This window comes from Mauremys reevesii, linkage group 1, assembly GCF_016161935.1.
Source record: "Mauremys reevesii isolate NIE-2019 linkage group 1, ASM1616193v1, whole genome shotgun sequence".
NCBI classification, from domain to species: Eukaryota; Metazoa; Chordata; order Testudines; family Geoemydidae; genus Mauremys; species Mauremys reevesii.
Window position 1 is genome coordinate 337,251,322 of NC_052623.1, and position 23,034 is coordinate 337,274,355.

At 39.9% G+C, this 23,034-nt stretch overlaps 1 protein-coding gene across 23 annotated transcripts in view; it reads right to left on the bottom strand.

The window, feature by feature from the left end:
* The window catches only part of MAGI2 (membrane associated guanylate kinase, WW and PDZ domain containing 2), a 1,074,597-nt gene that overhangs the window by 329,408 nt on the left and 722,155 nt on the right, over positions 1-23,034 (bottom strand). For all 23 annotated transcript variants that reach the window (XM_039518176.1, XM_039518126.1, XM_039518238.1 and 20 more), the window contains one exon: positions 10,717-10,796. In XM_039518176.1, the coding sequence (XP_039374110.1) occupies positions 10,717-10,796 (80 nt within the window). The remainder of the gene's footprint in view (positions 1-10,716; positions 10,797-23,034) is intronic.

A 23,034-nucleotide genomic window follows, 5' to 3' on the forward strand; every position in this document is an offset into this window, starting at 1 on the left:
TATTCACTCTATTTGGCACTGGTGACGCCACATCTGGAGTATTGTGTCCAGTTTTGGCCCTCCCCCCACTACAGAAAGGATGTGGACAAATTGGAGAGAGTCCAGAGGAGGGCAATGAAAATGATTAGGGGGCTGGGACACACAACTTATGAGGAGAGGCTGAGGGAACTGGGCTTATTTAGTCTGCAGAAGAGAAGAGTGAGAGAGGGATTTGATAGCAGCTTTCAACTACCTGAATGGGGGATCTAAAGAGGATGAAGCTCGGCTGTTCTCAGTGGTGGTAAATGACAGAACAAGGAGTAATGGTCTCAAGTTGCAGTGGGGGAGGTCTAGGTTGGCTATTAGGAAATAGTATTTCACTAGGAGGGTGGTGAAGCATTGGAATGGGTTACCTGGGGAGGTGGTGGAATCTCCATCCTTAGAGGTTTTTAAGTCCCAGCTTGACAAAGCCCTGGCTGGGATGATTTCGTTGGGGTTGGTCCTGCTTTGAGCAGAGGGTTGGACTAGATGACCTCTTGAAGTTTCTTCCAACCCTAATCTTCTATGATTCTATTATTATAAACTAAATGGAATGTTAGAGAGGATTCAAACCATTAGAGAGGCTAACATACTGGTTGTTCATTCTCTAGAATATGTCCTCTATTCCCCTGGGATAATCCCAGGAAAAAAAATCATCTGGGGGTTTGTAGTTTTCATGTTTTAGTAGTAATGACAAATTTGATACAGAGATTTTCTTATTTCATTGATGACCAGATTCAGTTGCTGACTCTTTCAGCTGGTCATTATTCTTCAAGAGACACCCTGTTATTGCTTAATTAATACTGAATTGAAATGACAAGCCCATGGAATCATATTTGACATTCACTTAAATGCCAAATAAATTCCTTGTGATCAGTCTTCTTACACTGAATGCTAGCTTGGATAATGGTGGTCTCTTGCAAAACTGAGGGTGTTAAATACTATTTTAAAAATCAGATTAGTAAACTGTAAAAAGAAAAGTATTAACACAAAAATTATGCGGGTGCAATAAGCTTATTGTCTGTAAACACCTGGATCTAGATCACAAGTGAAAATGAAGCTGGTGGTCTCTCGATCTTGTTCTAAATCCTAGTCATTAGTTCATATCACAAAGCCACCAGGCAAAAGTATATGAAGGGCAGTCCCTGTTCAGAAGTGACACAGCCTGGAATAGGAGGGGCTTTGATGTCTGACTAGAAAAAGTATTTGCAGAGCTGCATGGAAAAGTTTGCCTCAAAACTGCTCACATTTTGTCTGGCTTTCTTCACTGCACTCTGAACCTAATTCTACAGGTGCAGGATTTTCTGTATCAGGCAGTATAATTTATCAAGAATAATTCAAAATTTAAAGAAACAAATCCCTCCAAAACACAAACACTCAGCCAGTATGGTGGAGATTCTCAGCCTTTTTAAAAAAAATATTTTAAGTGTGGACTTTTCTCTTAATAGAGAAAATGTTTCATGCGTAACTTGCCATCCTACTCATGAATGTGCATTCCACCTGCCTTCCCATGTGCAATCACATAACATCCTTGTGTTAACTACGACTGCATATATGGGAAAATATTAGCAAAGTATTTACGGTCCAGTTTCCCATTGACTTCAATGGGAGCAGAGTTAGGCCAACACTGCATGTTTCTGAAAATCCCACCAGTAACATTTTTAGATACTTAATGTGATGTAGATGCTGGAACTTTTGGTAATATTTACCAAACTTTTACTGGTACTTCATAGTAGATGCTGGTCAAAAGAGTTTGATATTATTTATTTTCTTATGCTGAAATACAAAACAATGGTCACAGGCAGATACTCAGAGACTTGGGTGGGAGAGAAAAGCTTCATAACAGCTGGTGCTGAAAGACTGAGTTCCAAACACACAAGAGTCTATCACTTGAGTTAAAAGAGAATCAATTAGTAGACAGGATTTTATCCTGTGTATGCCCTCCATGAGGGGGCACTAGTACCCATAAACAATGCCAGTATATTACAGAAGCATTTAAGAAAGCTTAATAGTTGTGTCCAGTGGGAACATGAATTTAATAACTCAAGGAAATTAGAAAGCCAATATTTATATCTTTTGGTCCAAAAGCCCTCTTGAAAACAGCAGAGGACATAACGATGGAAATGTATTTCTTTTTACAGAATTGTAAAGAAAGTAGAAACTATCCTGCTTTTATTTACTCTTACTGTGTTTGTGATTTAGTCTATATCTAAGCCCCAGTCCTGAACAGATTTACACACATGCTTAACTTTACTACACTGGACACATTGTGTAAAGTTAAGCATGTGCATAGATCTATGCATGATCAGAGTGGTTTCCAAATTGTGATTTCTGACAGAGCTACTCAAACATTCTGGTACTGGGCAAAGCAGAGGGGAAAAACAGGAGTGTAGTTATGTGTGGGAAATACCTACTCAGAAATTAAATTAACTCTGTCACATTTAATTTTTGTTATAAATAATACTTTGTAGGTGTTCCAGCTGCATTAGAACCGCAAGCTAGGTATTGCAGATTTCAGACCATCTGCTACGTACTACATATTCAAATCAGCTGCAAGACTGGTACCTTTAACTACAAGAGTAGAGGTCTATTCGGTTGCTTATTTTTATGTAGGCGTGCGGGACTCACCCCTGCGGCACCTAATTCATCTTGGGAATTAGCTCTTCCATCCTCTGGAGCGCCCTCTGCAGGCCGGTGTCCCTCTGCCGCTGGCCCCCTGTGTCCCTCCCAGGACCAGGTGCCCCCTTACCCTGGGGCTGCCTCCTGGCAATCTCTATGGGTCTCCCCTCTCTGGAAAACCCCCAATCCTATATCCCCACCTTGCTTCAGCCTATGGGCCACTGCCAGTCACCATCTAGCCCACTTTCACTGGGGCCGACTGCAGTCTGGATAAGACAGTCATCATAGGCAAGGGAGGTTTTGACCTGCTGCCTTTCCCTGCAACCCAGTATCTCCAGGGGCCTTGGACCAGGCCCTGCAGCCTGGGGAGTTGCCAGCCTGGAGCTACCCAGCTCCTCTGGTCTTCCCCAGCCCTGCTTCACTCCAGTACCCTTTAGCACTCAGGTAGCCAGGTCCATTTCCCTCCTTAGCTAGAGGCAGACTCTTGGGCCTTTGGCTCACAGCCTTTTTATACAGGCCAGCTGTGGCCTCATTGGGCGTGGCCCAGCTGTGGCCACTTCCCCAATCAACCCAGCTTTTCCTCTCCCAGGGCTGTTTCAAGCCCTTCAGGGCAGGAGTGGGGTGACCACCCCACTACATTTAAATAAAACAATCTTCAACAACAATTCTGAGATAAAAAAAGCCACTCACTCACCCAAACACACTGGAATCATTAAAATTATGCTTTTCCATTGGTGGATTTGTTTAATCATTTACAGTTTATTTTTCTCTTTGTTTTTCCATCATCTTTTTTCTTAAAAGAAAAAAATAAGTACCAGCTAGCGAACCATATGAAGAAAAAAAGCAGCTAAACTGAAGAGTAATTTTAGTATAAGTTCTTTAAAGTAAGTACAGAAAAATTGAATATGATTTAAAATGTGTAATATCACTTGCCAGGAACTTTTTGTATACATCTTATGCAACTGAATATATCAACCAACTGAAGTTCAAATGGAAAAATAAACCAATTTTTCTATTGGCTTAGTACCATTAACTCATCATATAATTCAAAACTCACTGAATGTATGTGACAAGATCCATACCTATTTAGTGGGCTATCCTGTTAAAAGACCATATTTCCTCATGTGCAGACAGAGTCTTTTAGCTGAATGCATTTATTAAATATTAATGATATTCTTTTCAAGGAATTCTAGTGATGTTTAAGTAAATATTTGCTTGTTTAAATTCACAGTAGTGTTTTAAAGAACAATAAAATTGCACGTGGCATGTAATAAAATGGCTTCCCCTTCATCACTTGGCAGTCAATTAGTAACTCTTGCTGGAGCAAGAAATGAGTAAGACAGGTGGTGACTCTTGACTGGAGAACAATAAAGGGGCCACTAGCCAGTAGCTAACTGAGCTTTAGTTACCTCTAATTTTAGCTATGTGGGAGCATTTAAGAAGGGGCATTTAAAGAGTAAAACAGCAGCTTGGGACAGATACATGAAGGCGTATTTGTATGACACAGGTGAAGTGATACGAAAACAACAGTCACCCTGCAGCAAGGAAATTTAACGATATCAGTAAGAGGGATGCATTCAGAGACTGAGACTACAAAACATCTCGCGATTTTAGAACTTTTTCTTAAATCTTCCCAGTACCACACAATGTAAAATTTCCAAAAGTGAGCATATGCCGAACATGGGATGAACTTGTGTTCCATGGAAGTAATGACCAGCCAGGAAATAGGTTGCACTAAGGTGGAAAGAAAGTAAGAAGGACAGATCCTACTTAATGATCTGAAGGGTTATTATTTTTCCAGGATACTGATAAGTCTGGGGCTCCAGCTAGCTTATACAAAAAATAAGCTGGTATCTTCCTGTATGGAATTTCTAGAATGGCAGTTCAGAGTTGTTCATTGGAAAGGACCATACTGTTGAATTTGTATTGTTTTAAAAACAAGTCTATATTAATAATATTACAGCTTTCCATTGTTTTGGCAAGAGGAGCATGTGGTAGTGGTGGCCCAACAGGATGATGAATGTATGTATGGCTGCACAGATGGTGTAGATGGGAGGGCTTCACCTTCCTTGACTGTGGCATGCTGTTCCAGGAAGGAGGACTTCTGGGAAGAGATGGGTCCACCTGATGAAGAAGGGAAGAGTAGCACCATGCACCAACTGAACAACCTAATTACGAGCTATAAACTAGGTTCAAAGGGGGCAAGCGACAAAAGCCTAGAGGTCAACATAACAAAAAAAGATAACTTTAACAGAAGTCTAGATGTTGGGGGACAGAAAACTACAATAGGGTAATAGGAGCAACCAGAAGGAAATCACTGGGGGATCTGCTCAAGGTAAAGCTTATGGGGAACAAACTGGAAGAACTGGAAGAACTAATACATAAGCTAAAATATGACTTAAATGGTATCACAGAGACTTGGTGGGATAAATTTCATGACTGGAATATTGGAAGCTTGTTCAGGAAGGAAAAAGGGGATGAGGTATGGCATATACATCAAGAATATAGACACTGATTAAGGTCCAGAAGGAGGTAAGAGGCAGATCAGTTGTAAGTCTCTGAGCAAAAATAAAAGGGAAAAAATAGAGGTGATGTCACGGTAGGTGATGGTGGTGGTGGTGGGTTTAATATAGACTACCAAATTAGAAAGAAGAGGTGGTGAGGCATTTCTAGAACAGAAATATCCAAAACGTAAGACCTGGTAGTAATGGGGGACTTCAATTACGCAGACATTTGTTGAAAAATACTCTCGCAAAACACAAAATTTCCAGTACGTTCTTGGAATGTATTGGGAACAACTTATTGTTTCAGAAGGTGGAGGAAGTAACCAGGAGACAACCATTTTAGACTTGATTGTGACCAACAGGGAGGAACTAGCTACGTTGTGGAAGGCAATTTGGGTGAAAGTTATCATGAAATGGCAGATTTCATAAATCTAAGAAAAGAAAGGAGTGGGAGCAACAGAATAAGGCAATAGACTATTTTAAAAAAAAGCAGACTTTAACAAACTCAGAATTGGTAGGTAAGGTCCCATGGGAAGAAAATGTAGGGGACAAAGGAGTTCAGGAGAGATGGCAGTTTATCAAGGAGACAATATTAAAAAGGCACAACTGCAAACTATACTGATGCAAAGGAAAGATCGGAAGAATAGTAAGAGGCCAATTCGGGTGCATCAAGAGCTCTTTAATGACTTGCAAATCAAAAGGGAATCCTACAAAAAGTGGAAACATGTTCACATTGCTGAGGAGGACTATTAGGGACAAAAAAGGCTAAGTCACAAAATGTATTACACCTAGCCAGGGACATAAAAGAAGAGGTTCTTTAAATACACTGGGAGCAAGAGAAAGATGAAGGAAAGTGTACACTTCTACTTACCAGGGAAGGAGAGCTAATAACTGATGACATCAAAAAGGCTGAGGTTTTTAATGCCTATTTTGCTTTAGTCTTCAGCTGGACTACTATGTCCATATCTGGGTGCCACATTTTAGGAAAGATGTAAATAAATTGGAGAGAGTCCAAAGGAGAGCAACAAAAATTATAAAAGGTTTAGAAAACCTAACCTATGAGGAAAAGTTAAAAAAAACTGGCCATGTTTAGTCTTAAGAAAAGAAGACTGAGGGACCTGATAATCTTCAAATATATTAAGGGCTCCTATAAAGAGGATGGGGATATTTTGTTTTGACAATTTTGATCAAAATGAAACATTTTGACATACCTGGTATTGAAATGTTTCATTTTGGTTTGTTGAAATGCATTTCAACATTAAATTGCATTTCCCTGTTGCCTTATGGGAAATGTATTTCTGCCCCCACCCATTCTCTCAAGGCTCCATGGCCAGATTCTCTCTTCCAAGAAGCACTAAAAAAATCATATGACTCCCATGATGCACTATGAGAGGATATATAAGTCACTTTTCCCCCTCTATGTCTCAGTTTCCCCATCTGTAAAATGGAAATTATGATGCTGAAATAAATGACCTCCTTTGTCAAGCGCTTTGTGATGTACTGATGAAAAGCATTATATAAGAGGCTATGAATTATTTATTATTATAATTATTCGTTTGTTATTATGGGAGATGTAGTCATTCAGGGAGTCTGGTCCATGGGAGGGAATGGGGGCCAGAACTACAACTCTCAGTGCATCATAAATAAATGCAGTATAATGCTTTTTTGAACTGATTTAAAACTAAGTGTTTTGGGTCCTGTTTAAAAATGAAAGGAAGTATTCTAATTCAGGTCAAACAAAATATATTATTTCAATTTTCCCAACAGAAAATCAATCTTTTTGGCAAAAATCAAAATTTTGGGTAGAAAATTGAAATTCTGCAAAAAACTACCTTTTCCGTCAGAATGATTTGTGATGGAAAATTCCTGATCATCTTTATTTAGTAGTATTATGGTAGCACCTGAAGGCCCCCAACAGAGATCAGGCCCTCATTGTGTGAGGCAGTGTATATACACATAGTAACAGACAGTCCCTGCCTCAGAGAATTTACTGTCGGAATAGATATGATAGACGGGGAATCAGAGGCCCAAAGAAGTGAAGTGACTTGCCCAAAGTCACACAGCAGATCAGGGCAGAGAAGAATAGACATCAGGTCTCCACACTACCTCTCTGATGGGCAGTGAGTGGCAGGTGGGATTATAGGAGAAGAGTGAGCAGGAAGCCATGGTTTCTGTGACAGGGAAGGAGGACGAGGAGAGGTTGTCTTGGTGGATCTTGTCATTTTCACTGAAAAGGTCAGTGAGAACCTGTGCAGAGAGGGTTTAGAGGATGCCAAAGGTAATAAATAAGGAGCTGGGACTGGAGGCTTGGGAGTCAATAAGAGTGGAGAATTAGTGTTTGTCAAAGAACACAGAACAGCCGAAAGCAGAGGCTTTCTCTGTCGTGGAGGAAACCCTAGTGGTCAGCAGCCCAAAAATGTAGCAATCACATGTTATGGGTGGATAGACTCTGAGGTAGAAAAGGAGTAGAAAAGAATCCAGGGTGGCAGAGAGAGTGGAGTGGAGGGATTCAGCAGCAAAAGAACAGGAAGGAAGGGGCTGAGAGTGGCAGAAGGGGCTAAGAGTGGCAGAAGGGGCTGGGTCAGGAGAATTGCTTACAGAACTGGTTATATGGTGTGGCCAGCATAAAACATCCCCTTTAGCCGATGCAAATTCTAACTGCAATGAAATAAAGCACAAACTGTGAGTGACAATAAAACTAACTTGCAGAAACACGAACCCTAAAAACAACAACAATATAGAAAACAAAGTATGTATCGTTTCCTATTTAAGCACCATTGACTTTTGTGACAAAGTTCCTCCTCTATCTTGGTGGGTCCTGTGCTTATAGGTGGATTTGTTCACCTCAGAGATTCACCATGTGGGTCAGGGAACAGCCCAGAGACCTTCCCCTCTGGTAGAACCCACAGTCCAGGTCAATTCTTCCTGTGTCTGATCAGGAGTTGGGAGGTTTGGGGGGAACCTGGGCCCACCCTCTACTCCGGGTTCCAGCCCAGGGCCCTGTGGACTGCAGCTGTCTAGAGTGCCTCCTGGTACAGCTGCGCAACAGCTACAACTCCCTGGGCTACTTCCCCATGGCCTCCTCCCAACACCTTCTTTATCCTCACCACAGGACCTTCCTCCTGGTGTCTGATAATGCTTGTACTCTTCAATCCTCCAGCAATATGCCTTCCCACTCTCAGCTCCTAGCGCCTCTTGCTCCCAGCTCCTCACATGCACGCTACAAACCGAAGTGAGGTCCTTTTTAAACTCAGGTGCCCTGATTAGCTAGCCTGTCCTAATTGATTCTAGCAGTTTCTTCTCAATTGGTTCCAGGTGTCCTAATTAACTGCCCTGCCTTAATTGGTTCTAGCAAGTTCCTGCTTGTTCTGGAACTGCCTCTGTTACCTTACCCAGGGAAAAGAGATCTACTTAATCTGGGACTAATATATCTGCCTTCTAACACTCTCCTGTATCCATCTGGCCTGACCCTGTCACACTTTCTAGAAGTCCAAATCTCCACCTAGAAGTGAACTTTAGTAGATCATAAACTGTAAAGAGCAAATAATTTCTTTGGCATAAAACAAATTTACGCAGCTTTAGCTGAAACCAGTATAAAGTTAGTACTTTAATTGGCATTAAATCCAAAATCTTGTGTGCCAAATTAAACTCCCCAATGTCAGATGTTAATGGCAGGCTGGTAACACTCCTCACAAACATCTGCCATTTTGAGGGGCCTGTATTTCTGTGGAGACTCAAAAAATTAAAGAAACCAAGCAATTTCTATCTTGAGCAAGCAAAGAACTACAGGAAAATTGTGTATGTTACATCAGAGAGCTTTACTTTGAGAAAAAGAGCATAAGATCTCTCCCTAAAATCTTTTATGCTTCACTTCAAGTACTTTGCATTAATGAGCTGAGCAACTCTTGAAAGCGAGAGGCGACCCAGAGTGCTATTCAGTAACACCCTAGTCCAATGGCTGCAAAATAATCCTATAAATAATCTGAAATGATTTCAGTTTTTGACATTACAGTAGTTGTTGCGGTTTCGGTGAATTGCAACTGCCGGGAAAAGAAGCAATATATATTTGTTTTCAACAATGTCTGATGTATCACTGTCTAGATTTGTTTTGTTATTTAAACTCAAGACAATGCACCACTAAGCACTGGGCAATGATATGTCATACAAGTAACATGTGTGAGACACATTTCTAATGCAAAACTCAAGTCCCCTTGTTTTGTGTCAATAATACTTCTACTGTATGCATTGTAGCACTTAAGACATGGGGAACTAGCATTATCAGTGCTAGAAAAAATGTATCACAAAATTATTCAGATGTGATATTTTTCATATCAGAAGAGAAAGTCAGGATTACTGCTGAAATGGGGAGAGATTCTTGGAATGAATGGGTACTTAAAAACTGCACAGATTTATATAAAATAAGAGAACATTTTGTACCATACCTCTGACCTTACATTTTATACATCCAAATATTCATCAATGATTCTCTGTCTTTTACCAGCGCAAAATGGCATAAAATTACCCTTCTACTGATAATGTTTACATTAATCAATATTAGGTATAATGGCAGTTTCACATAAATCAAATGAGGTATATGAAAACATCTAGTATTTTATGTTAGTAATTAAACACATAGTCACAAAATAAGTTTTAAACTAATGCATATACAATGCAGGTGTAAAATCCCCTGTATCTTTTTCTATTGCTCAAAATAAATAATAATAATTAATAAATCATTCCCTTCCCACCTTATGATACCTGGTGAGCTAAACCAACACTGAAATATAGGACAATTTAAATATACCATCTAAGAAAAAGATTCATTAGAATGCATTTATTAACATAATTTTATTAAATTGTTTTAATGACAGAAACTTTACTAGAGAAAATCTGAAAAGCTATAGAGTGTACATAAAGATATACAGTTTGATGAGAGCTATATCTCACAGTTGATATATTTTTAACCAAAATCCACTTTTATCTGTTTTTCATAACGAATATATTTCTTTTAAATGTCTCCAATCTTATTTTTTGTTTTTATTTTTCAAACTATTTTTATTGTAACACCAAATATCTGGCCTGGAACTGTAATAGTGACTGTTCTCCTGCCCCCACCCCCAGTTCTATCAGACACTGTTTTGTTTAAATACTAACTAGCACAACACTGTGGATTTAAAATCAAATCAAATAATATTCATTTCTCATGGTGCTGATGGTTTCCCTTATGAACTGCATTTCTTGTAGACTGAAAGCTCAGAATCTTAAAAGAGATTCTGTTCTGCAGACCAAAGTTCTCAGTGGGAGATAAGGGAGAGGGGTCAGTCAAGGAGTCAAAAAACAAAACAGACATAAAACACACTTGCGATCCTCAGCTTTAGATATCATCAGAAAGTGGGAATAAAAAGCAGAAACACATGGCACATTGAGAATACTGTATCACTTATGGCTTATAACCAAAGCAGCAATTAAACACCTTTTATCAGTCCGTAAAATGCTTTCCTTTTTTAAGAATTCAGAGAGACACACACACAAAGACAAATCCTTTCTGAGCAGCAATGAAAACTTAATAACCTACCATTTTCTTTGCACTCTTCAGGAGGTTTAGCCTTTTTCGCAAGTCGTGGATCCAGCCATGATGTTGTCTTTGTGTTATGGCTGAAAAGAAAAAAGATCACTCTGAGCAGACACATACTGAAAGGAATCAAGTTTATTCCTTAAGAAAAAAAGGGTTAGTCCAACAAAATTGCAATCGATACACTTAATTTGCTTACTGGTTCTAAGTAGCCCTGAAGGAGGTGTAAGAGTAATTGTACAAGGCAGCTGTAAATTTGGCAACCTCAGCTCCCTGTCCTCAAAGCAGCTATTTTTATTAAAATCAACTAGAATGTTGCCAAGTTAACCTCATTGAAAATGCAGAACTCATCCAAAGCAAAAGGAATTTATTACAAATACAGTGTTCTCTAGCTGAATGAGTGCAGTCGACAGGATTCCATACCATCCTCAGAGTTTTTGGATAGAATTATTTTCATCTTAAACCAGTCCTTTTCATACATACGTGTTTGTTATTTCTTAACAGCCATGCTGGCAAGGCATTGCAAAAATGATGCAAATTACAGTGTGCTCCTGCAAAGTATACATTTTCTAACAGAGTGATTAATGACACTTTGTTTAACCAACCTTTATCTATTCCATATCTAATTCTCCTACCACGATAAGATGTATTTTGCACAAGCTGAATGAATCATGTGGCTATTTTGCTATACTCAGAATAGATCTTTCAGGAATCAGCAATGAAATAGTCTCTGAATTGGTACAAATTGTTTTCCAAGAGAGTATTTTGCCCAATGAATTGACACACAGAGAATCTAATCAGAGTTAAAACAAGCTTTTTTAACGTATACCCTTTCCACATCCTTTTGAATTTGGAGCCAAATAAAAATACAATGCCAAGAAAGGAAGGCTATAAAACGGGAAGGAGATGTAACAATTATTCTCATATTTGCACAGGTGCCTGTCTTCTAACACTGATATCCCTTTCTAAGGCATGTTTTATTTATCTAACACATCCTAGGAGGCTGCTCACTTTGTACAGTTTTATATATTATTGAATTATTTAGATTATTAATATAACATTTGCTGTCTAATTTAAAATTTATTTAAAGCATTTGTTGTAAATGTTAGTGAAAAGCAGACAGAACCAGGCAGCCAGTCAAAAATTGATCTGGATACATTTTGTAATTTATCAATTACTCATATTGATTTATATACATAGTGAGATCTGGTCCAGTGGTGTGATCCTTCCATTAAGCATAAGAAAGTCCTGCATTCTAATCCTTACTCCTATCCTGACTGCCTATGTGCTCTTGGGTATGTCAATTCTCATCTTTGCCTTGATTTCACCAATAATAATAAGGCCAATTTTCATATTTGGATGCCTGAAGTAGCCACTTAAATTTGTATTTCGGCATTTAAATACCTATTTTAGGCACTGGGAGCAGGTGGCTTTCCCACCCTACACCAAAACACAGTCTACAGATGTTGAACAGAGTAAAGTCCCATCCTCCTCTGGGTTGTGGCTTTCTGTATGTAGAAATTAATAATAATAAAATAACTTCCAACCCAAGCCTTTGGCCCATACTTTAAATCATCTGTGGCTAGGGTTCTTTCCTGAGGACTGTTCTGCCTAGAGCTTCTCTAGAACCCACTTGCCTGTAATCTAGAGTAGGGATAGTGAGCCCCACTTGCTACAGTGAGTCAGCAGGAATCCACCAGCACTTTCCTTCAGGCTTCCTCGAATAATAATAAATGGCTCTTACATAACGCTTTCATCAGTAGATGAAAGCACTTTGCAAAGAAAGTCAGTATCATCGCCCCCATTTTACAGATAGGAAAAATTGAGGCACATAGCTGTGAAGTGACTCCCCTAAAGTCACCCAGCAGCAGAGCCAGAAATAGAACTAAGAACTCCAGAGTCCCAGCTGAGTGGTCAATCCACTAAGTCACTTTGCCTCAGCCTAGAGCAATTTAAGAACTCTCCAACATGTTACCAAATCTATATGTTGAGTTGATGCATCATTTAAATACACATTTAAGTCAACTCTCATAGTAGGTGTCTAAAATGGGTATTTATTTAGGCACCAAAAGGGACATTTAGGTGCCAAATTTAGGCACCTGAGTTTGAAAACTAAGAGCAATATTACTATTTAAAGTGTGAACTAGTGACTTGCATTTTCCAAGTCTTTTGTTGAATCTAAGAAATTAACCAGCAAACAGTTAAGTACTGTTCCAACATAGGTGTGACTTTCCTAAAGACTCAACTTCTCCTTGTTTTGTAAACTGTGGCCAGGATAAGCAGTTAATAATCTAATTAAAACACCAAAACCTAATCAGTAAGCATAGCAAACAATAGAAGAGAAAGAGGAAGGCAGAAAAAGGACACTATATTAATATACATAATAACAACACTAATATCACACTGTTACACAAACTATGTGCACACATTAATGTTGATGAACCATTAAAAAACTTTTAAAATTATTCTTAATATCAGCTGTCTACACTGCCACTCACACTAACCCTGAGTGGTCAGCTGGCTTCTTGCAGGTGTCGTAACAGATGCGAGTCCCGCGGACAGATTTGAAAGAGTAGGTAGTGGTTTTACAGATTAGTTCAGATTAGTCCATTTATACAGGGCAGCTTGAGAGGAAATGCAAAGGCAATAGAGAAAGTGCACAAACAGGCATTCAAGGCTGGTATCACTGACTGAGTGAAAGGGGTGAGGTGATGCAGTAAAAGCATCCAGAAAGAAATATAGCTGCAGTGCAATTAACATTTTTCCCTGGCTTCTCTTCGGTTATTCAGCAAAGAACCCTACTTCATTACTGGAAGGCATGCTCAGCAAGTCTCCCCTACATCATTTCCATGAGCCTGATTATTGTATGTGGTAACTGAACTGAAAGGCAGGTGTAAAATTCCTGAACAAAATTACATCTCTGCTACCGAGGACAAGATTCCCCCTTGAAATCAAAAGCAGCTTCTTAAAGCCAAAAGCCATTGAAAGAGTTTCGATGTCGAAGTTCCCATAGGCTTTTACACTATGCCAGGGGTTGGCAACCTTTCAGAGGTGGTGTGCCGAGTCTTCATTTATTCACTCAAATTTAAGGTTTCACACGCCAGTAATACCTTTTAACGTTTTTAGAAGGTCTCCTTCTATAAGTCTATAATATATAACTAAGCTATTATTGTATGTAAAGTAAATAAGGTTTTTAAAATGTTTAAGAAGCTTCATTTCAAATTAAATTAAAATGCAGAGTCCCCTGGACTGGTGGCCAGGACCCAGGCAGTGTGAGTGCCACTGAAAATCAGCCCGTGTGTCGCCTTCGGCACACGTGCCATAGGTTGCCTACCCCTACACTATGCTATGCTCCCGGAACATGGTAGTAGCGAAAGATTTTAATTCATCCTAATTTGTTTATCAGTGTACAAGGGAGAAATTGTGCATAAGCCTAGAGTCTACTGTGAATTTGCTGAATAATGCCTAAAATACAAAATGAAAGTAGCTAAGCCTAATAATGTAGCCAAAAATCAATTAAATAATTATTGCTGTTTTAACTGAAATTGCCAATACTATGTACTGGTGGGCTATAGAAATGTTTTATTATAACCAAAGTATGATATTAACATGGGAAAATTATGACGTTTCATGCAAAATTTATTCTCCATCTGGATTATGTGGAATGAAAGGAAGGATTGTCCACTGGTTAGGGTGCCAGCCTGGAACTCAGAAGACCATGGTTTAATCCCTGCTCTGCTACCAACCTCTTATATGACCTTAGACTCCTTGTGCTCCTGTTCCCCAGCTGTAAAATGTGGATAATAGCACTTTCCTACCTCACCAGAGTATTGTAAGGATACATACGTTTCAGAGTATGAGGTGCTCAGATACTGTAGTAATGGGGGCCATATATGTGCCTATGATAGAGTGACAGAAATAGATGGTAGATCTCCATCTATTTTCAGGAGCGTTGGGGGGCACAACACAAAATCTACTATCACAGTTGGCACCACTAAATCTAGGCCTGGTCTATACCTAAAACTTAGGTTGATCTAGCTATGTTGCTATATGGTAAAGCTGACCTAAGCCCCAGTGTAGACCTAATAGTACCTCTTGGAGAAGTGGATTTACTAGAGCGATGGAAGAAGCCTTTCCATTGTTGGAGAAAGTGTCTATGCTACACTACATTACAGCATCACAGCTGTACTGTAATGTAGCAGAGCTGCACCACTGTCGTGTTTCTAGTATAGATATACGATAACCCTAGATATCAAAGGTGAATGGTGCCATAAGATATACATACACAGGAATACTAATAGTACTCTCTCACCAGAAGGGGAGTGGAGATTGAAGTATCCTGTTACCGCTAGGGTGGTGTCCTTCTGGAGCGGGCAGCAATGCAATACAGCAGTGCGAACATTACTGCTGCTCATGCTGATGAGGCCGCTATAGGGCTATCCATTTTCACATAACCTGAGTCCACTTAAAAACAAAATTTACTGCATGCTGAAAATGTACATAGAAATTTGCAGGTTGGGACCAAGTTACAACTTTTGAGAAAAACTGCTCTGGACAGGGGTTGAGGTTCACCTCTAAGTGCAGCAGAAAAGCAGGAAAATGCACACAGAAGCATTAGATGCCCATTACTGAGGCACAACAGGCTACCTAGCTAATGTTACTATGTGTGCCAATGTCCTCAGATATTGGACACTGAGGGCCAGAGGAAGATATGTGGTCAGCTAAAGATACAGATAGGCAGCTTGTGCGATTTTCAAAAGAACCTAAGCCCTTAACTCCCATAGGAGTAAGGCATCTACGTGCTTCTGAAAATCCTACTGGGTGCCTATCTACATCTTTAGGAGCCTAAATACCTTCATAAATCTGGCCTCAACAACGCATTTCCTAATTTTTGTGGATATGTGCAAGACACTGCACTATTTTAGTGTAGTTTTTGTTTGATGAAGTAGCATTAGCAATGTGTCAGTTTCAAGCGCTTTGACAGATTCAATCTCTTGTATTAAGAGAGACTTCAGACAATCTTCTGAAACATTTCTGAAAGGAATATGGGCTGTAGTTTCCAAGAGTAATTGTCTTTAATGTCTTGAAAACACCATAAATTAATTGAAAACAGTGGCTCTCTCCAGCTATGTAGTTTGCATGTTATTGTGAAATGCCTTATGATAGGGGTATTTGCCACTATATAGTTCAAGTCAGCTGAGAGACAGATCACATATGGGTTTTTCAATGTACTGCACAGCATTCAAGAAGGTACACAATGTAAAAGCTCAGGCAAAGGAGAATATATGAGACAGACAGAGATCCAATATCCCACTGTATTTCTCCTGCCTTTTTGATTTTTTGTTCTAAATGCTCAGCCTTTTACTCATAGCTCAGGCAGAGCTCTGGATGTGTAACATTTTTCAGCTGGATTAATACTGATTTCAAGCAGTTTAGTTAAGATCTGCGTGGGTACAGTGACAGGAAAATCGGGCATTGGAATTGCAATTTTGTAGTCCCTCTTCTGCTGGCTGTAATCAGGGGGAAAGTAACTTAAAGGACTTAGCGGTACACCGGAGTACTGAGCGGTGCCATGGCCTCAACCGGAACAGGCGGGGCCTTTCACGATTTAAAGGCCCTCGGGCTCTGGCTGTGGCTGGGAGCCCCAGGGCCTTTAAATCACCCCAGAGCTACCAGCTGCAGAGGCGGCTGGGAGCTCTGGGGCTCAGGGGCAAATTAAAGGTCTCGGTGCTCCTGCCACTGTGGGGAGCCCCAAGCCCTTTAAATCACTGCTGGAGCCCCAGGGGTAGCGGCAGCAGGGCTCCGGCCACTGCAGGGAGCCCCGGGCCCTTTAAAGCGCCGCTGGAGCTCCGGCAGCGGGGCTCAGCAGCGCTTTAAAGGGCCTGGAGCTCCCCGCAGAGGCTGGAGCTCCAGGCCCTTTAAATCCCCGCCCAAGCCTGGAGCTCCGGTGGTGATTTAAAGGGCCCGCGGCTCCCCACAGCTCTTGCCAGTACGCCATACTGGACCAGACCGGCTTACTTTCACCTCTGGCTGTAATTCAGATTTACTGCAGACATTTAGTTCTCTACCTCATGGTGGTTCTAGTTCATTAAATCCAAAGTAGATGTATTTTGATTGTAAGTGTAAAAGTAGAAGAATAGATTCCAAGAAAAACAGAACTGACTCTCATATTTTGGGCGTGAAATTCCATAATATAAACCCCAAACTTGGTGGGTTGGGTTAAAATAGAAATCTGCAACGTGGGGGAAGGAGGGATCTTGGAAGAGGGAAGGGCTGTGAATGAGAAAGTGAAAAAACAAAACTTGAGGTCTGACTGTAGCCTGGTTTTGGGATTGAGAGGATGTTGGTGTAGAGGTAAAAGAATGATAGTGATTTGGAGAAAGGAGGAGAAAAAGACACCACTACTGAGAAAAAGTTTAAAAAAAAGAGTCACAAAAAAATTCCTTTTTTTTTATTAAATTCACCAACAGGACAGAGTCTCTGTCACTGGGTAAAAATGGAATGGGGAGAAGAGAACAAGTCAAGGGTGGCTTGTCTTAGTTTCCTACTATGAGTTATATTAGGGCCCCAAGATCAGAAGCAGCATACGATCATACTATGCTTGATAGGAAAATCATCAATTCAATGGGGCATGTAAATATTGTACAAGAATAATGGGAGTCTAGGAATCAATCTCAGAAGAGCCTGATGATGCAGAACTCTACAGGAGATGATGGTGATACGGGTACAGACAGGCCTCATTCACAGATAGAGGAAGAGAGGCCTCTCTCTGAGCACCTTGATGAGAGATGCACAAAAAAAAAGCTACAGGAAAGGGGAAGAGAGGAGGTTTGGGTTATTTGGGGGTTGGGAAAGAGAACCTACCTAAGTCAGTCAGTTTTCAGTTCCCAGCAAAAGCACAAGCAAAGCTTTTAAATTTTATTTTGCTTGCATGGATTTACTGAACATGTTACTTACGACTTACTTATTTAAATATTTAGTAAATGATTTGCTAAATGCTTTATTTTTATGTTTTTTATTATTTTTTAATATTGTTGTATTTATCTTAATTAAAATTGATTTAAAAGTGCCAGTGCCTATTGAGTATATTGCCACCTTTATAATACAGTTATACCTCTTCTTCTTCTGCATTCTCTTCTTCTTTGAAGCGTGGAGGGGAGCAGGGAAGCTTGGAGGGCTAGCTTTTTTTTTTGAAAAAGAGAAAAAAAAGAGAAAAAAATGAAAAAAAAACAAATGATTATGACTGTTCACACAACAAGAGAGTTAGTCAAGTGGGGAGGAGAAGTGAGAGGGGGGAGAGGAGGCATTGTTTCTGTTTTATTTTAATGCATTTTTTATTTAATTATATTATTTTTAATTTATATTAAAATTAAATAAAATTTTTAATAAAAATAAAAATGTGTGTGAATATTTGATTTGAATATTATATGTATATATATGATAAAATATAGGGAAGGAGGCTGTAAGGGTGTGAATGGTGTAACAAATATTGGTGAGCATCACATAGAGGTATGTGCTTCCTGTTTTTTCTCTTAGCCTATTAATGTTAACTCACCTAGGCAAACACACAGTCACACACCTATTTCAAAAATGGAAACCAACCAACCAACCTATGTATGCTCTATAGAAGTATCACTGAGTCATCCTGAAAACTTTGTGTCTGAAAAGTCTTGTCTAGTTAGGCCTAGGGGCAGAGACACTGCCTTCCAATGTGTTTTATATGGTGCTAAACTGGCCATCCATGATTAACAATAATAAAGTATACAGATAGTGATCCTTCTTGTTATCAAATTGCTTTTGTTTCCCTTCTAAGTCAGCCATATTCATTCCAATGGGAGTGTTTTGATACATGAACTTGCTTAAAAATTTAGTTAGGTTAGTTTGAGGAGAATGTAGGAAAATATTCTCCCCTTGAAATCTAAATCCTCTGGGTATACCTGGGAAAGCTAAAGAATCTGAGATCACTTACTGCTTGGAGTCCTTGGAGTTTAAATGAACAAGTCACAAAAACCTCAAATGTAGCAGGAATAGAAACTGCACAGTAATGACATTTTTTCACCTAGTGTGATTTACATTTTAAAATGTCTGTTTTTATCTATAATTTAATAATCATGATATGGTGTTTACCACTCTTTGGGGAGATGGTGTTAAACAAATAGGTTTTTGTTGTCTTTTTATCTTTCTGTTTTACACTAAAGCAAATGGAGCCTCTTTTATGCCATTAACCAAACTGACTCATAAACAAAGAGGCAATTTAACGGCATCCCCACAGCATGGCATCCAAGCTTAACCCTGTGAAATCTGAACAATATGAAGAACCAAATGATCAAAGAGATCACATTTAGTTCAGGACCTAGCACATAACCTTACATTTTGGAGGCTGAGCAATTCTGTATTCTAACACTTACATTATTCACAAATATATCTTAATTTTGCACATATTTATTGCACTCTTTTTATCCAGTCTGTACCTCTGATTTCTTGGCGTAATGTAACATAGACTGGCACAAGTGAAAGATGGTGATTGCTACAACTGTTGTATAAACTATCACATTTTCTGTAAAGAAAGGAAGCTGCACCATCAAAAGAATTTATGGGCGGCCTTTGCTTTATAAACAGCAGAGTTATTTGCATTCACTTTATTTCTTGTGAAATATATGTTTGTTTTCAACTGAATTGATTCCTGTAGTTCTTATCACTGTAGCAACTTGGTGTTTCCGTTACAAAAAATAACATACATAAATCATACAGCTTTTCTTGCACAGGGTTAAAAAATAGTTTCACATTATACAGTTCCACAGTGGCCTCTATCAAAGCATGCAAAAATGTGCAAAAAAAAATTAGGTATGTGCATGGGGAAAGAATCAGAAGTATGTTTGAGCTACCCCTCAGGAAAGCTCATATATGCTCTATATGGGGGAAGTTCCTCTGTTTATTATTTTTTCTTGAATAAGCATATTTTGCCCTATTCAGCAAAGATCACTTGTGTGTGAACAATTTCTGCTCTTTTCAGACTTGCATACTCGAGGCTATCTACAGTGTTAGTCATGTTATTAGCACATACAGAAGTGTAAGAAGTGCAAGCTTTATTTAGTTTGGTGATTTTATACATTTTATGAAAACATCACCGCAACATTGTCTCTAAAATAAGAATCTGAAAAGAGTGTTAAACCACCCTAGAGGCCACAGTAATAGAAATAATAAGTAATAATATAAAGTGAAGTTTTATTATATTGCTTGTAAAGTTACATTGTTTGCAAAGCCCTCTTAAAGCAGGGATATGTTACCATTTCTTTGGGGCTGTCATTTGAGGACATAGTGATTTTTCCTCTCTGTTTCTTGTGAACTGCAGCAGCAGTCAAAAAAGTGTTAGGAACCAGCAGGAATGGGATAGATAATAAAACAAAAAATATCATAGTGCCACTATATAAATCCACAGTATACCCACACTTTTCATACCGCATGTAGCTATGGTCACCCCATCTGACAAAAGATATGTTAGAATTGGAAAAAGTAAAAAGAAAATGATTAGGGATATGGAACAGCTTCCATATGAGGAGAGATTAAAAAAACTGGGACAGTTCAGCTTGGAAAAGAGATGGTTGTGGGGGGGTCAAAGGGAACTCCCACACGTACATTGGTTGGGTTCATCCACCAATTCAAAGACTCCTGTGGATACTTGAACCAGCATGTCCAGTGGGTTGACTAATCAGGGAATACACTGAGTTCACCCAGCTCTGCAACTTCCTGAGATGAAGTCTGGCATGCCAAAACACATATGTCCATGAGGCTATGTGCCCTAGAAGTCTGAGGCAGTTCTTTACAGTCATGGCTATATGAGCCTTCAGGTCTAATGAAATGGCTAACATAGTCTGGAATCTGACTTGCAGGAGGAAAGCCTGACTACTGTAGACGCCAAGACCGGTCTTAGAAACTCTATCATCTGAACAGTGGAGAAGACTAACTTGTCTTCATTGATCAGCAGACCCAGAACTATGAAGAGGGACTGGATTTTGATCACACTGAAGAATACCTGGCTTTTGGACCAAACTCTCACCAACTAGTTGTACGGGTATGGAAATACTTGTGTTCCTGTTTTTCTTAGGAAAACACAGCCACCACTGCCATGCATTTTGTACATACTGGTGGGGCCACAGATAAGCCAAAGGGCTGGACTGTAAACTAATAATGAGAGTCGTTGACCATAAACCTGAGGAATTTCCTGTGGCTTTTATGGATACTCACAGGGAAATATACCTTCCTCAAGTCAAGGGCAGCGTACCAGTCACTGGGATCCAAAAGGGAATAATGGATGCCAGAGTGATCATTCAAATTGCATTTTTTTAATATATTTGTTCAGTTCTCACATGTCTAATGTGGGTCTGAGACCTCCTTTTTGCCTTTGGCATTAGGAAGTAGCATGAATAAAACTTTTTCCCTCTGTGGAGAGGAGGAACCTCCTCTGTGGCTCCCAACAGGAGGAGAGCGTGGACATCCCAAGTGAGGCCCTCCTTGTGAGAGTATGGTCCCTGAAGAGGAATGGGGAAGAGAGGTAGGGAAGGGAGGATAGAAAATGTCAAATAGTGTATACCAATTTCACAATGCTTAGGAACCACTGATCTGGTAATATGGGTCCAAGCACATTGAGATAATCTGTTGGAAAAAACAAGAACAGAAGAAACAGGCAAAAGGCACGTTGGTAAGCTGTCCTCAACAAGGCAGTGAAATGGACTGCTGGGCATTTCCAGGCTGTCTGGAAGAGCTTTATGAAGACAAACAATGACGAGGTGGTAGTTTCCACTGACTCAGTTTCCTAGGCAGAAAGGACAGGTAATGGTGGAATTGCTTCTCTTTAAGGAGTGGAGTGTAAATCCCCAATGACTTTAATACAGCCCTGGAGTCCTTGAGACTGTGAAACAAGTCATCAGTTTGCTGAGAAAAGAGGGTTGGTCCCTCAAAAGGGAGATCCTGGATAGTCTGTTGGATCTCCTGTGGAAGACCCCAGAACGGAAGCCATGAAAAGATGGTTATTAACCTTTCATTACTGTTGTTTTTTGAGACATGTTGCATATGTTCATTCCACTCTTGACATGCGCGCACCCTGCACACAGTTGACTGAACATTTTCCATCAGTGGTACCTCCATTGAGGCAGGTTGAGTGCCTCTGCTGCCGTGCACCAGCAAAACAGCTATAAAGGGCCCAGATGACCCTGAGCCTCCTCAGTTCCTTCTTTCCGGATAACTCAGATGTAAGGAGTAGGAGGGTGGATCATGCAATGGACACGTGCAACACATCTCAAAGAACAACAGTTATGAAAGGTTAGTAATCATTTTTTTCCCTTCAAGTGTTTCCACATGTGCATTCCACTCTTGGTGACACTCAAGCAGTAATATAGACAGTGAGATCAGAGTTTATGTACACACAGACAGTAGTACAGCTTGACCAAATTTGGCATCATCCCTAGAGTACAGGGTGATGGCATAATAGGAGGCAAAACTGTGACCCAATGACCAGGTTGCTGCTTTACAAATCTCCTGTATAGGGACCTGCATGAGGAATGCCACTGAGGTTGCTTGTGATCTTGCGGAGTGAGCAGTCAGCTTGTCAGTCGGAGAACTGCCTGCCAGATCATAACAGACACTGGTACAGGAAATTATCCAAGATTGAGTTCTTTCAAAAGAGACTGAAAGACCTTTCATTCTGTCTAAGGTAATAATAATTGGAGATATACCAATCTCCTAGAACTGGAAGGGACCTTGAAAGGTCATTGAGTCCAGCCCCCTGCCTTCACTAGCAGGACCAATTTTTGCCCCAGATCCCTAAGTGGCCTCCTCAAGAATTGAACTCACAACCCTGGGTTTAACAGGCCAATGCTCAAACCCCTGAGCTATCCCTCCCCAGAGTCTGCAATGGCCCTGAACAGCTGGGTGGATTGCCAAAAAATTTTGGTCCTGTCTATGTAGAACGCCAGTGCTCTTCTAATGTCTAATGTGTGTAGCAGTAGCCTGTCCCTATTTGTGTATAATTTTGGGTAAAATACAGGTAACTATATTAATTAGTTGATATGAAAATTTGGCACTACTTTAGAGAGAAAATTCAGATGAGGGCGTAAGTATACCTTATTTTTAAAGAAGACTGTATACAATGGATTGGAAGTCACGGCATGCAGTTCAGCGACCCTTCTGACAGAGGTGATAGCTATTAGGAAAACCACCTTCCACAAAAGGTGCAGTAAGTAGCACATTGCTAAAGGCTCAAATGGTGGTCCCATAAGTTTCAACAAGGCCAAGTTCAAGTCCCATGGGGAAACAGGTTCCCTT